At 36.7% G+C, this 12908-nt stretch overlaps 1 protein-coding gene across 2 annotated transcripts in view; it reads left to right on the top strand.

The window, feature by feature from the left end:
- SCFD1 (sec1 family domain containing 1) overlaps nt 1-12908 on the top strand; it is a 51948-nt gene that overhangs the window by 3796 nt on the left and 35244 nt on the right. Inside the window, exons 4-10 of one of the 2 annotated variants that reach the window (XM_057428669.1) lie at nt 301-391; nt 1181-1303; nt 3011-3098; nt 7011-7100; nt 8274-8329; nt 9243-9328; nt 11045-11144. In XM_057428669.1, the coding sequence (XP_057284652.1) occupies nt 301-391; nt 1181-1303; nt 3011-3098; nt 7011-7100; nt 8274-8329; nt 9243-9328; nt 11045-11144 (634 nt within the window). The remainder of the gene's footprint in view (nt 1-300; nt 392-1180; nt 1304-3010; nt 3099-7010; nt 7101-8273; nt 8330-9242; nt 9329-11044; nt 11145-12908) is intronic. The other variant, XM_057428671.1, reaches the window with a different exon arrangement.

Here is a 12908-nt window from a genome sequence, read left to right as displayed (position 1 = left end):
AATTGGTATATGAACTTGGTGGATGTGGTATTTTACCTTCCTCTGAATGGATTAATCTATATTTGAAGATCTATGCCTTTCCTCAAGCTTTGAATAAACTTTGGCAACATCTATTGAGCCAAAGAAAATACAAATATGATTTTTGAATTTTTTTCATGTGTTCCTCTTACAAAAAATCTGGCTGAATGTAGGGAGAAATTGTAGGAAATTAAATGTGTCTGTACAAATAATTTCTTTAACTTTTATAATTTTACACAAATCAGAGGAGGAACACATTAAAGATGTACTTCTTCCTTTCAGGCTTTTGCATTCAGATCGGGATGCTATTCCAGATGTTCCAGCTGTTTATTTTGTGATGCCAACAGAAGAAAATATTGACAGAATGTGCCAGGTAACTTGCATTCTTAATGTTTCAAATGAGTGGGAACAACAGTGTGTGGCATACTCCTGCACTCACTGGAGTGTGACTGTTCTGTATCTGCTCCTTATGCATACCTGAACACCTTTTCTTGCATTTTTTATATATTAGCACATATTTGTCAAAAAATATTACCTATAATTTTTACACACAAAACTTCAACTTCCCAGAAAGTAGAAAGGTAAGTATGTCTTCTCTGTCAGAGAGAGTATTCTGCAGGTGAAAAGACAGGACGAAGTGGGCACAAACTGAAATACAGGCAATTCCATTTAAACATAAGAAAAAGCTATTTTAATGAGGGTGGCAAATGCTGGAACAGATTGTGTATAGAAAGTTTCTGAAGTCTCCATCTATGGAGATGTTCAAAACTTTACACAATCCTGAGACACCTGCTTTATTTGACTCTGCTTTGAGCAGGAGGCTTGGACAAGGCTAACCTCAGTTTTTCACGTTCTCTGGGAAGGGAAAAAAGGAAATGAGATTTTTGGTCAGCGATAAGTTATGGAACAACGGTTGCTGTCTGGCAGCTTAAATTTCATTTCCTGGGTTTTTTTGCAGTTCTGTGTTAGGTTGATTATGTTTAGTTATGTAGTGAAAACATGATGTACAGGGCTGTATGAACAGAAAGATAAACACTTCCCAAAATTTGTTGAACTGTGATTAATTGGAACATCACATAGTAAAAGTATGAATGTTTTTTAATTATTCAGACATATATTAGTATTTATTCAGGAAAAAGCTTGTGGTTTTCCTTCCTTTTAGGATCTTCGAAACCAGCTTTATGAATCTTATTATTTAAACTTTATTTCTGCCATTTCAAGAAGTAAACTGGAAGATATTGCAAATGCTGCCATAGGTGCTAATGCAGTAACTCAAGTGGCTAAGGTAAGAAAATCCCCCAGTCTCTAATGTTAAAGATACTACCACTGCAGGTGTTTTTGCATTCTTACATAGAATAGTTAGGGTTGGAAAGGACCTTAAGATCATCTAGTTCCAACCTCCCTGCCATGGGCAGGGACACCTCACACTAAACTATGCCACCCAAAGCTTCGTCTGACCTGGCCTTGAACGCTGCCAGGGTTGGAGCATTCACAACCTCCCTGGGCAACCCATTCCAGTGCCTCACCACCCTAACAGGAAATAATTTCTTCCTTCTATCCAATCTAAACTTCTCCTGTTTACTTATATCCAATCTAAACTTCCCCTGTTTAAGTTTGAACCCATTACCCCTTGTCCTGTCACTACAGTCCCTAAAGAAGAGTCCCTCCCCAGCATCCCTATAGGCCCCCTTCAGATACTGGAAGGCTGCTATGAGGTCTCCACCCAGCCTTCTCTTCTCCAGGCTGAACAGCCCCAACTTTCTCATACTGTCTTCATATGGGAGGTGCTCCAGTCCCCTGATCATCCTCATGGCCCTCCTCTGGACTTGTTCCAACATTTCCATGTCCTTTTTACATGGCCATTTCAGTGCCATACACAGCTTTTCTGACTGAATCATGAACAAAATAAATGTTGGCTAGATTCAGTGTTAGGCATAGATTTGCTCAGTTAAAAAGGGAAACTACAGTCATCTCAGTATAATGCAGCTTGGTACCATGCTTCAGCTTAGTCAGAAGTTCAAGTGCTGCAAGACCTTTATGCTAAATGATGAGGAGAAATAGAGTGGTTTCAGAGTATTCCCAGTCTCATCAGCAAAATGAGTGCATCTAGTGCGTATATAATAGGATGGAGTTTTAGCTCCTAAATACACTAAAAGTGCAGTATTAAGGCAGTTGTCATTTTTAATAGGAAGTGTACTGTAGAGGTGGGTGTTTCATACATGCACACTGTTACTCAGTAAACTCCTGCACCTTTATGATTTAAAGGCAGGTATCAGGTATTTACCCTCTTTACTTTTGTTCAGTGTCTGTACCAAAACCTGTAAAATATTAACTGATTGCTTTCATATATACTTAAATACATTCACCTGTTCTCAAGCCTGTTAGGAAGTACTGCTGGCATGAGAAAAGGAAACTCTTGTGAAATGAAATGAAAACTACTAATCTTATTTAAACTTGAGATCTCCAGTAGGAGTGAATTGGTGTAGCACTGTGAACTAACCCTCTTAAATGTTTTTTATGGTTGTGATGTCCCATGTTATAGAGAGGTTTAATTTTTTTCCTGAATGTACAGGTATGTTACAGAAAAATCAGAATTCGTGGGCTGTAATCTCTCATTGTCTAGATATTGCCCTCTTTCCTTGATCCTGCCTAAGAGCTCAGCCCTGTTTATGTTGTAGTCCTTCATATTAATAAAAAATAAACCTATGATTTTATAATGTCCTCAATATGTGTTTTTTTCAGTGATAGTTGGCTCCTAAAAATTTGCCTGCAGAAATATTTGTGCTGTTTTCTTTTAGCACTTTTCAAGTGCTCTAGTGTTTTGTGCTATCACTTCATCTTTGCAGGGGCTTTTTAATTCATACATGATATCTTAATTTCTTTATTTTAATGGGTAGTGCTGTAAAAGGTTCAAAAAGAAGTAGCAATAAACCACAGAGATTTTTTAATGCTTCACTCTGTGCTGTTCTGACCATTTTTCCTTTATTTCTAGGTGTTTGATCAGTATCTTAATTTTATTACTTTAGAAGATGACATGTTTGTATTGTGTAACCAAAACAAAGAACTTGTTTCCTATCGTGGTAAGTAAAGTTTGTATAAAAAATTATACCAAAATGTCTGATACTGAAATTTACTCTTGAAGTGATAGCTAGTTCTAATCAGTGATTTTATTTTGATCTGCTCAGAATTCAGGATTATCTGCTAGATGTAGTTTAAAGTCGTGAAGGAAGCAGTTCTTGGATATTAATTTCAGCATCTTTACAACACAGCTATTGTAATACTGAAAAATACTGATGTATCTTTAAATAACAAATTTAGTCAAGCAAAACTGCAGTATAGGTATAAAACGAGTAGCAGTCCTTTTTATACATTGTCATGGTTTAAGCCCAGCCAGTAACTCAGAACCACACAGCTGCTCGCTCACTCCTCCCTCTTCTTCCCCCCGGCTCCTGGAGTGATGGGGGGGGGAGAATCAAAAGAATGTAATTCCCACGGATTGAAATAAGAACAGTCCAGTAACTAAGGTATAACACAAACCACTGCTGCTACCACCAATCATAATAATGATAAGGGAAATAACAAGGGAAGAGAATACAGCTGCTCACCACCAGCCGACCGATACCCAGCCCGACCAAGCAGTGATCTAACCCTTCTGGGTAACTGCCCTCAGCTTATGTAGTGGGCATGGCATGCTGTGGTATGGAATGCCTCTTTGGTTAGTTTGGGTCAGGTGTCCTGACTCTGCTTCCTCCTGGCTTCCCCTTCTCCCTGGCAGAGCGTGAGACTCAGGAAGTCCTTGGTCAGACTAAACATTACTGAGCAGCAACTAAAAACATCGGTGTTATCAGCGCTGTTCCCAGGCCAAAAGTCAAAAACATAGCACTGCACCAGCTACTGAGAAGGAGGAAAATGACTGCTACTGCTGAAAACCAGGACATAGATGAAGTAATATAGGAAAAAATTTTGTATTGTTTACGCATGTAGGTAGGCACTGCAGGTGCCTGCTGTGTTTAGGCACTACTATTTAGTCATGATCCTTTCTGCAGTTCTTAAGGAATTAGTGTTTTGTTTCTGTGTGAATGGTCAGTTGGAAAGTTACTGTAAGGAATACAAAGCAAGAAAGATGACTTTAACTGACAGAATTTCTTCTGTCTTTTAGACAGCGACCAGTCAGTGTTTCCTTTTCTTGAGACATGAAAACGTGGTGGTGTGCAAGGGGAGATGGTTAGGATCAAGGGCCAGATTAGCACAGGGAAGAATCTGGGAAAGGACTTTCTAGAAAATAAGAGATGCTGATTGCTTCTTCATGCATGCGAGCCGAATGTCAGCTTTTTCATAAGTCTCTGAGTTGTAAGTGAAGTCAGCCGCATGGAAGCCTTTTTTTTTCTCCTCCTGGGACTTCTGCTGGACCTCTTTTGGAACCTAGCAGGGAAACCAAGTGGCTGCCTTAGGTCAGTTGCCTCTACATCTATGGTGCTATGGCAGCTCAAGTCAACATATATACTAGTTGGCATAACTGTCCACATGGTTTTTCTCCCTTTGATCTGATTTTTGTGTTCCTCTGACCCATTCAATTTGCTAAATCAACAGAGAACTACCACACTACCTCTCCTGCCCCTCTAACTCAAATGGCTAGCTATTACAGGGTGGGTTGTCTTGCTGCCCCTGGTGTAGTTTCCCACATCTTCTCCTACTTTTACATCAGAACTAGTAGTGTTGGAGCTGCAGAGTGTTTGTTCAGTTGCCTCGTTTCTTAGAAAATAACAGCTCATTTGTGTGATCTGCAAATCCAATGCAAGGGAAGAAGCAGAATTGTGTTAGACAGAGGCAAGTCAGCCCTTTTTTAGCAGCAGCTCCTCATTACTTTAGTGTAGTTACAGTGTTTACACACAGTGTTACACAGTTAATTCCTGATTGATTTAGATGCACAGAATACTCGGTAGTGACCAGGTAGAGATGAGAATTCCCCGTATGCCGAACATTTAGTGGTAAGATCTTTCTCCTTTCTTTCAGATTCCCAGAGTTGGTACTTTGCTTTAAAACTGGATCTGTAATACTGAGTTCTGTCTCACAGAAGAGGAAAAAAGCCTCTTCTGAAGGGCATTTTTGTTTGAAAAGCAGACTCTTTTTTCACTAAAACCTGCTGTTAAAGAGTTTTAGTAATAACTGGTTTGTGTTGTGTTTGTGTGGATGTAAAGGTACTTGAGCAGCTCTCATAAGATACCTGCTACCTGCAAGGAATTTGAATTTAAATGACTGAAAATGTTTTATGTGTTTCTGCACGGTTTGTTTTCCACTCTTGGGCAGCTGAAATTTGCCACACACCAGATGGTTTCACACTATACTTAAACCAGTCTAGAAGTGGGCTGTCTCCAAAAGCTGATCAAACAGAAATCTAATCTCCCATACAGAATGATCAGTTTTCCATAAGAGCACTGATCCGATGCATCTCACCATGTGAGGCAGTAAGAGTGCAGGGGCAAAGAAATGGTCTTCTTTTGCCTTTGGAGAGTAACCCTAGCAGGAAATTGCCAGTCTGTATATAGTTTCATAATCTGCATAAGTCAGTGTAAGTCTGATGGTGAGGAAAGACAGCTACTGTTTTTGCAGCAGTACTGCCATGTGTGGTCATGCATGTAGCTGAATAGGTGAACTCAGAGCAAATATGACGGAAAAGGTTAATTTTCAGTTTCTTGATTTCCTGGCTGCATAACTGCATTTACACAGAAGTAATGTCAGGACAAATATTCATTATAACATTCTTCAGTTGCATAAAAATCTTTCACAGACAGAAAGAAGGCAGCGCATTCTGTCTGTCCATGTAGAAATGGACAAGAAGTGAGGAGCTTAAATTGCAACAGGAAAGTCTCTGGTCAGATATAGCCCAGTTGTTTCAGAGCTTTAGGAATTATAGGCAAATATGGATCCTGGGAAAAGTCTGCCTTTCTAGGTGCTGGTATTTCAGAAACTTGAACTCGGAATGAAAAGAAAAAAAAAAAACACCACTGAGGCATGTCTGTTGCTGCATCCCAGCAGCATAATAAGTTTGACTTCCTGAGAATAGCTGCTGATAGAAATTGCTAATACAATTCATCTGTCTAAAGTTCTTAGAGGACAAAGCGGGAGGGGGGGAAAGCACCTTTAAAGTTAGAGAACGATTGTAGCTGGCCATGCATAAATTTGGGATGGAAGGCTTAATGTTTAGAGCTTTGAATTTAATTTTTGAAGAAAGAGTCTAAGACAGGTAGTTATGTGAGAAAATTTTAAGGTAAAACGAACAAGGGTGGAATTTACACCATAACTTCAGAAATAGTGCTTGACTTGAGACCTCTGATAAGATTAGGTTTGGTGTTTCCTGTTGGCTGTTATATTCCTGTCAGTGTTAATTATTTAATAGAAATGTTGCTACATGTTATATTTTTCTGACCTAGATGTGTGAGGGAAGTCATTCCATTTGTAGTGTGAAATGTTTTAAAAGCTGGGAATTATCCCTAACTTGGAGACTAACTGTAAATTTACTAAAAAAATAAAAAGGGAAAAAAAGAAAAGGAATCTCCATTACAAGTGGTGGCATTTAGAATCTTTAAATATAGATGACTGCATACCGTAATTCTCTTTAAATTATACAGATAATTCTTGAGGATGCTATATCTGATCATTGGTTTCCAAGTAGATGGCCATTTCTGTTCCATAATGTTGTTTTCCAGGTTTTCAATAACAAGATACTGAGGCAGTTCAGAAGTTACAGTATGCATTGTCAGAGATAATTGGAAAAGGTTGTGTAGTGTTTGACATTATACAGTGAGCAGCAATTAAGTTCTCCCAATTTTTTTTCTTAAATGGATGTGCTAAGAGGGGCATTTCACAACTTGATCTCTGCAATAGGAGCTGTTGGCTATTAACAGCCAGTATGCAAGAAGAGGATTGTTTTCTCATATTAAAGTGGCATAAACTTCTTTAACCCTATTCTTAACTTTTCCACACTGTTTTAGCCATTAACCGACCAGATGTAACAGACACAGAAATGGAAACTATAATGGACACTATTGTTGATAGTCTCTTCTGCTTTTTTGTTACACTTGGTAAGTTTTCAAATTTTAGCATGTTTTCCGTATGCTTTCCTTTTAGAAAAGATCCATATTCAGTGAGATACCTTGAAGTTTAGTGATTTCTTATAGCAAATGAAAAGCAGAATTAGATCTGTGACAGAATTCTCAGTAGTTCATGGGGTGGGTTAATGACCTTACTATACATCACTGCAAGAGACAATAAAGTCTATCATACATGGGAGTAGAGTCTTAGTCTTCAGTATCAATAGGAAAAGAATACTGAAATGCAAAGGTTTAGATTCACTGTTCTAACAAAATCTTAGTTTGCAGTAAAGATTAATAGTGCTTTAAGTTTGAATTTTAGATTTGTAGCTCTCAAAAAAAAACAAACAACAACACAAAAAAAGGCTTACATAAATAAACCCTGCAAAGATCTAAGTGAAATAACTAAAGCAATAGGAAGATGCATTAAATTTGCTTATTTTTTTTAAATTTATTTATTTTTATTGTGAGTTTTCTTGATACTTAGCTCATACATTTTTCACAGTGATGACATTTAATACAAGTTCTCACTGAAACCAGTCAGTCTGAGACAGCATTCCTACAAGGGGAGCTGGGGATCACTATAGGGCAGCCTGTTCAAGGATGATTCCGTCGGACCTATTGAGTTCTTTCAAGTGTTAGCATGATACACATTAAATCTTTTACTCAGTCATTTAAACTCTATGGTATTAGAATTTTCACACTTATATATGAGTGTGAGAAATGATAGTTAATAATTTTGAAACTTGAAAGCCATTGAAAAACATGCATGTGAAAATAACCTCACCCTGCAGTGAGTTGTAACTGACCTATCGTGATGTGTTATCAGAATTATTACTATAATTTTAATGGGACTTTCAACCTTTTGAAACTAAATGCTTTTATATGAAATAATTTGTCCGCTCTACAGCATATTAGCTATCTTTCTAGTGCACACTATACCTCTCATAAATTCCTATATGAGGTATTATTTACTTTTGTAAAACTTTATTTTTCTATACGGTATTTTTTTATTTCATAAAGACTGCAAGAGACAAATTTAGTGTAAGTTTGTATTATCCACTTGAAAAATTTAATCTCAGAATGTCACAAAAAATGTGAAAGTACACTAACTTAAAATCTGAAAATTCTAATACATGTAGAAGTCAATGTATCTTTTATTAGGAGCTATTCCTATAATCAGATGCTCAAGAGGAACTGCAGCTGAAATGGTGGCAGTGGTAAGAAACTGTTTTTAAAACTCTCCTAACATCTTGTTTACTTTTCTCAGTATTTGGCAGACATCTAGTGTCATTGTGTCCTTTTCCTTATGAAGGAAATAAAACTGGAAAGGAGATATACCAGTTTTCCTTTCTGATTTCAGTTCCATGGAACTCATCTGTGGAAATGATAATATTATGGAATCAGCTGATGAGAAAATTGAATGTGAATAATCATTCCTAATCTAGAGTTTATAAAGATTTTCTGACAAGCATTATAATTACAACCATTAAGGTATATCTGCAGAGCATAGAACATGGCTGTCTGGCCTGGGTTTTTCTGTGTCTTAGAAATTTTTATCTATCTTACTGGGAAACCCTATAAGTACACGACATTTTTACTATGTCAAACTAAACTGACTGAACTTGATCAGCAATTAGGGATGAAATTACCAAACTAAATCACAATTAAAAGTCTCTGCGGCACTGTCTTCATTAGGGGTCACTGTTCTTCATTTTTATTGTCTATCTCACATCTTTGTGAAGCCTTAATACTGATTAAACCTAAGCACTCAGTGTGCATGCATTCATACTGAAGGTAACCTCGTTTTTATGAAACAGTGTGGCAATGTCTTGGTGCCTCTTACTGGTATTTTCTATTCACACACTTAGGAAGAGGGTACTTACTGTCTTGGGAGGAGATAAATGGACATAAAGGAAATACATTCTGTGTAGTCCTGGTGTAGATAAAAATGCTGGAGGGAGAAAATGGAAGGAAGAGTTTTCTTTCCTGTGTGTAGCACTTAGGCTTCCTGCAGCTAAGACTTTTATAAACTACAAAACCAGCACAATAAATCTGTGAATGTTGACCACATAAAGATGTTAGGAAACCATTGGTTTGTTAAAAGCTATTTTGTTTTTCCCCCCACCTCAGAAATTAGATAAGAAGCTCAGAGAGAATCTAAGAGATGCGAGAAACAGTCTTTTTACAGGTGACACACTTGGAGCTGGCCAGTTCAGGTATGATGTTAGTAATAAGTATGTATTTTTATTTCTTGTATTTCAGTTGTCTGAAATATTTCATTAGGATAAGTCACCACTGTTCTGAAAACTGAATTTACAGGAATTCGGTTCAAGTTCTATATTAAAAGATTTTACATATTGTCAAGGGAGTTTTCCAATCTCTTGGCATAACCAGTTTGAAAACTTTTATAGCTAATAAGTGTGCAGTCCTAGGACAGTGAGACAAGAATTATTTAACAAACCAGGTAATTTTGTTCACCCTCAAATCCATCAAGAACCAAGCTCCTGTAAATACACCAATTTTACAGGGCCAGGATAATCCAGTTGGATGTCTGAACATAGCTGTTAACAATCTTTAGTCCATTAAAAAGGAAGAAATGCCCACTTTCTCACTTGTGAGCACTGTTGTTATGTAAAAAGTGTTTATCAGCTGATTCCTGTATGTACCAGAGGAGGACTGCTTAAGGATTACCACTTGGATAAATAGATAGTTAACCACTGTTAAGTCATGACCATTTGAATCCTTAGAGGGGAAAGAGGGGTGACAAAAGACATTGTGGATGTTTGCATGCAACTGAGAATGTGTTTTTAGCACCCTCCTGTGTATCTCCCAGATAGCTGAATGTGCCACAGGCTGCTTTAGTAAAACTTATTGCAGGCATTTACACTGTACATGAAAAGGTGAGGAGGCATGTTGGAAAGACTGTAGCTGAAGGAGATGGTTATGATCTCCTAACCAGATATAAAATAGTCATCATATTTTTTATCTCAAATTAAGAGCAGAACTTGGATAAAAGACACAAAACATCAAGGGTGGCAAAATTAAATGAGATTGAAAGGTATTAGGAGAGAGAATAGCTGTGAAATACCAATTCCCCCATTTTCATTGGAATTGAATTGTAACCACAGTTTTCTCTTTTCAGAAAATCAAAATGCCAGGAAAGGGAAACATGAGAATTTTTAACCAGTTAAATAGCTTCAGATTTTTATTCTGGTTTTCAGAATTGAGTGACTAAGGCTCTTGAGATAAAAATACTTATCGCAAGGAAATCCAGAGCATGGAATTAATATGGTTTTACTTTTTTTAAATACACTGTAATTTAGCCATCACATTTACTGCAGGGTTAATGTGCTTAAGGGAAATGGTTCCAGTAATGCTCTGATGATTCACAGCCTTCTTATTTTCATAATAATTTTTCCATGCAGCCATAATTGAAGATATTTAGGCATTTCTACTTTCTTTTTCCATAAAATTGAATATTGATGGAATTACCACAATGCATCTCTGAAGTTCATAATTAAAAGCCCTTGAAAGAGGTATTTTTATATTTGAGGTTTATAGTGGCAATTAAGGTGGAATATTAGCCACTCAAACAGTTGCTTGGCACACAAATGTGTATCCACATGAAGAGATATTAGTTAATAACCTAAAAGGCTAGTTACTGTTTGCCTTCTGGTTAGTATTTATGCATTGGTAATTTTACTTAGTACAAAAAGAAATAATCTTTTTATCATTACTAAGACAGTGATTCGTGTAATTTCTGGCAGTCATCAGCTCCAGATGCTTTGGGGAAGGCTGGAGGAGCTCTGCAGTAAGCAATTTGGCTTTTAGCTTGAAGTACATGATGTGGAAGGTTGCTGAAATCGCTGAGGATGTTACTGAGGTGTTCTAAACATGTTTAAAGAAATACTAACACCGTGTCATCTTTTCAGCTTCCAAAGGCCCCTGTTAGTCCTTGTTGACAGAAACATAGATTTAGCAACTCCTCTACATCATACATGGACATACCAAGCTTTAGTGCATGATGTTCTGGTAAGGATAAATCTGATTTTGTTACAAAAACTATTTTTCCACTCAGTTTGTTATTAAACTTAATACCAGATACTCTCATAACGCAAAATCTGTTATGTCTGTTTAATTTGGAAATTGTTTAGTAAAAAACAACTTGGAAAATTTTATCTAGAAAGGTTATTTAGCAGTAACTTCTAAAATGGTTAAAAACTTGAAATCTTGATATTATCAAAAGATAGACTATTCAGCAATCCCATGTTTTTCTTCAGTAGTTCATGATCTTTTCTGTTATGTAAACTCCAGACTCCATTAACTGCAATTCAGTTTTTAAAAATAAATGCTTTTAGTGAGATTTTATAACTGATTTAGTATGTTTGAATTCCTAAAAATACCTATTTCTGGTTTTCCCCACAAGGTGGTGTAAGTGTCCAGTGTAGAGATACCAAGTGTATTTTTAATAATTTTTTGGAAATTCAGGTAGCCTTAGATCAGTTTTATTTCCTCAAGTTTATTTTGTAAAACCAGTAGTAGCAGAAGAAATGTTTATGAATGAAAGCAGATTCATGCATTTCATATATACTTACGAAGTAAATAATGACAGATACACAAGTAAGAATAATTACAATCTGGAGTCTTTTTTATGCTCCAGAATTAGTCATGCAAATCATTTAAATATCTTTGAGACATATTTTGGTTTTATTATTGAAACTGTTAGAAGAATATGTAAAATATGCATATATACATATGTTTGTATACAGAGTTGGTTGTGAATTGTATAGTCACAGTTATTTTCTCCAATGACTATTGAACTGCCTAGAGACTTGCAAACAGAAGTACTGAATTTCTACACATTGCTTTTGAAAGTCAGTGAAAGAAGGGGATGGAAACCTGAATTAGAATTTTTACCAGTGTAAACACTATTGCACAAGGTCTACACTTATCTCAGTTTGTCACATGCCAACCATTTAATCTGCAAATGCTCACTTACTAGATAGTAAATCCATGCAGAGCTCCACATAATTGCCTCCTACTCAGCTGCCCGGTAAAGAAGGTAGTGTTGGGTGGCCTCAGGTATGCCCTGGGGTATGAGTTTGCTGCTTCAGGATGGAGAGGGATCAAAGATGTAGTGGAAGCTTAGGACAACTACTGCTGCAAATATGGAGGGGTATTAGAATAACACTAGATAAATGATTTGAGAATCATGGGATAGTTGTCTCTGCTGCATCAGATTTCAGTAGTTTCTCTGGAACAACTTGGTAAGTGTTGCATGTTGCATCTAATTTTTATTGAGTTGACAGGATTGTATTGTGAAATTGTAACCAAGTGGCCTGTGATTCCATGTCAAGGGCAGAAGTTTCATTTCCAGACCAGTCAAGTTACTTACTTTAAAGGTCAGCATGCCAGGTTCTTTGTGTACTGAGCATAGTATTTCATTAAATAACTGAAACTTTGAAAAAGCCATAACTTTGAAAAGGCCATAAATTGTAAGTGTGAAAGTGTTAACTGAGGTGATGATTATGTAAAATGCATTTTCAAATAAATCATTTTTTATTTAAGCTCTCAGTTACAACAGTCCAGGAATTCTGTGGGATGATGAACTAAATGCTAAGCCAGGCACAAAGTTGTATGCTGCATCCATTTAGATTATAATTGTGTTTCTACATATAAACAGGCTTGTATGAATAGATTCCCCTTTCTGAATAAACAACATTTCACAAGTGGATATGGAAAAATGGGAAGCATGGATAGAAAGCCTTATAAAGACAAAATGGGGTGGTGAAAGGA

This window comes from Pezoporus wallicus, unplaced genomic scaffold, assembly GCF_028554395.1.
Source record: "Pezoporus wallicus isolate ANWC-B61680 ecotype Strahan unplaced genomic scaffold, APGP_CSIRO_Pwel_v1 contig_3486, whole genome shotgun sequence".
NCBI classification, from domain to species: Eukaryota; Metazoa; Chordata; class Aves; order Psittaciformes; family Psittacidae; genus Pezoporus; species Pezoporus wallicus.
The sequence above is the reverse complement of the archived record's forward strand: the minus strand, read 5'-3'. Positions and strand labels throughout refer to the sequence as shown.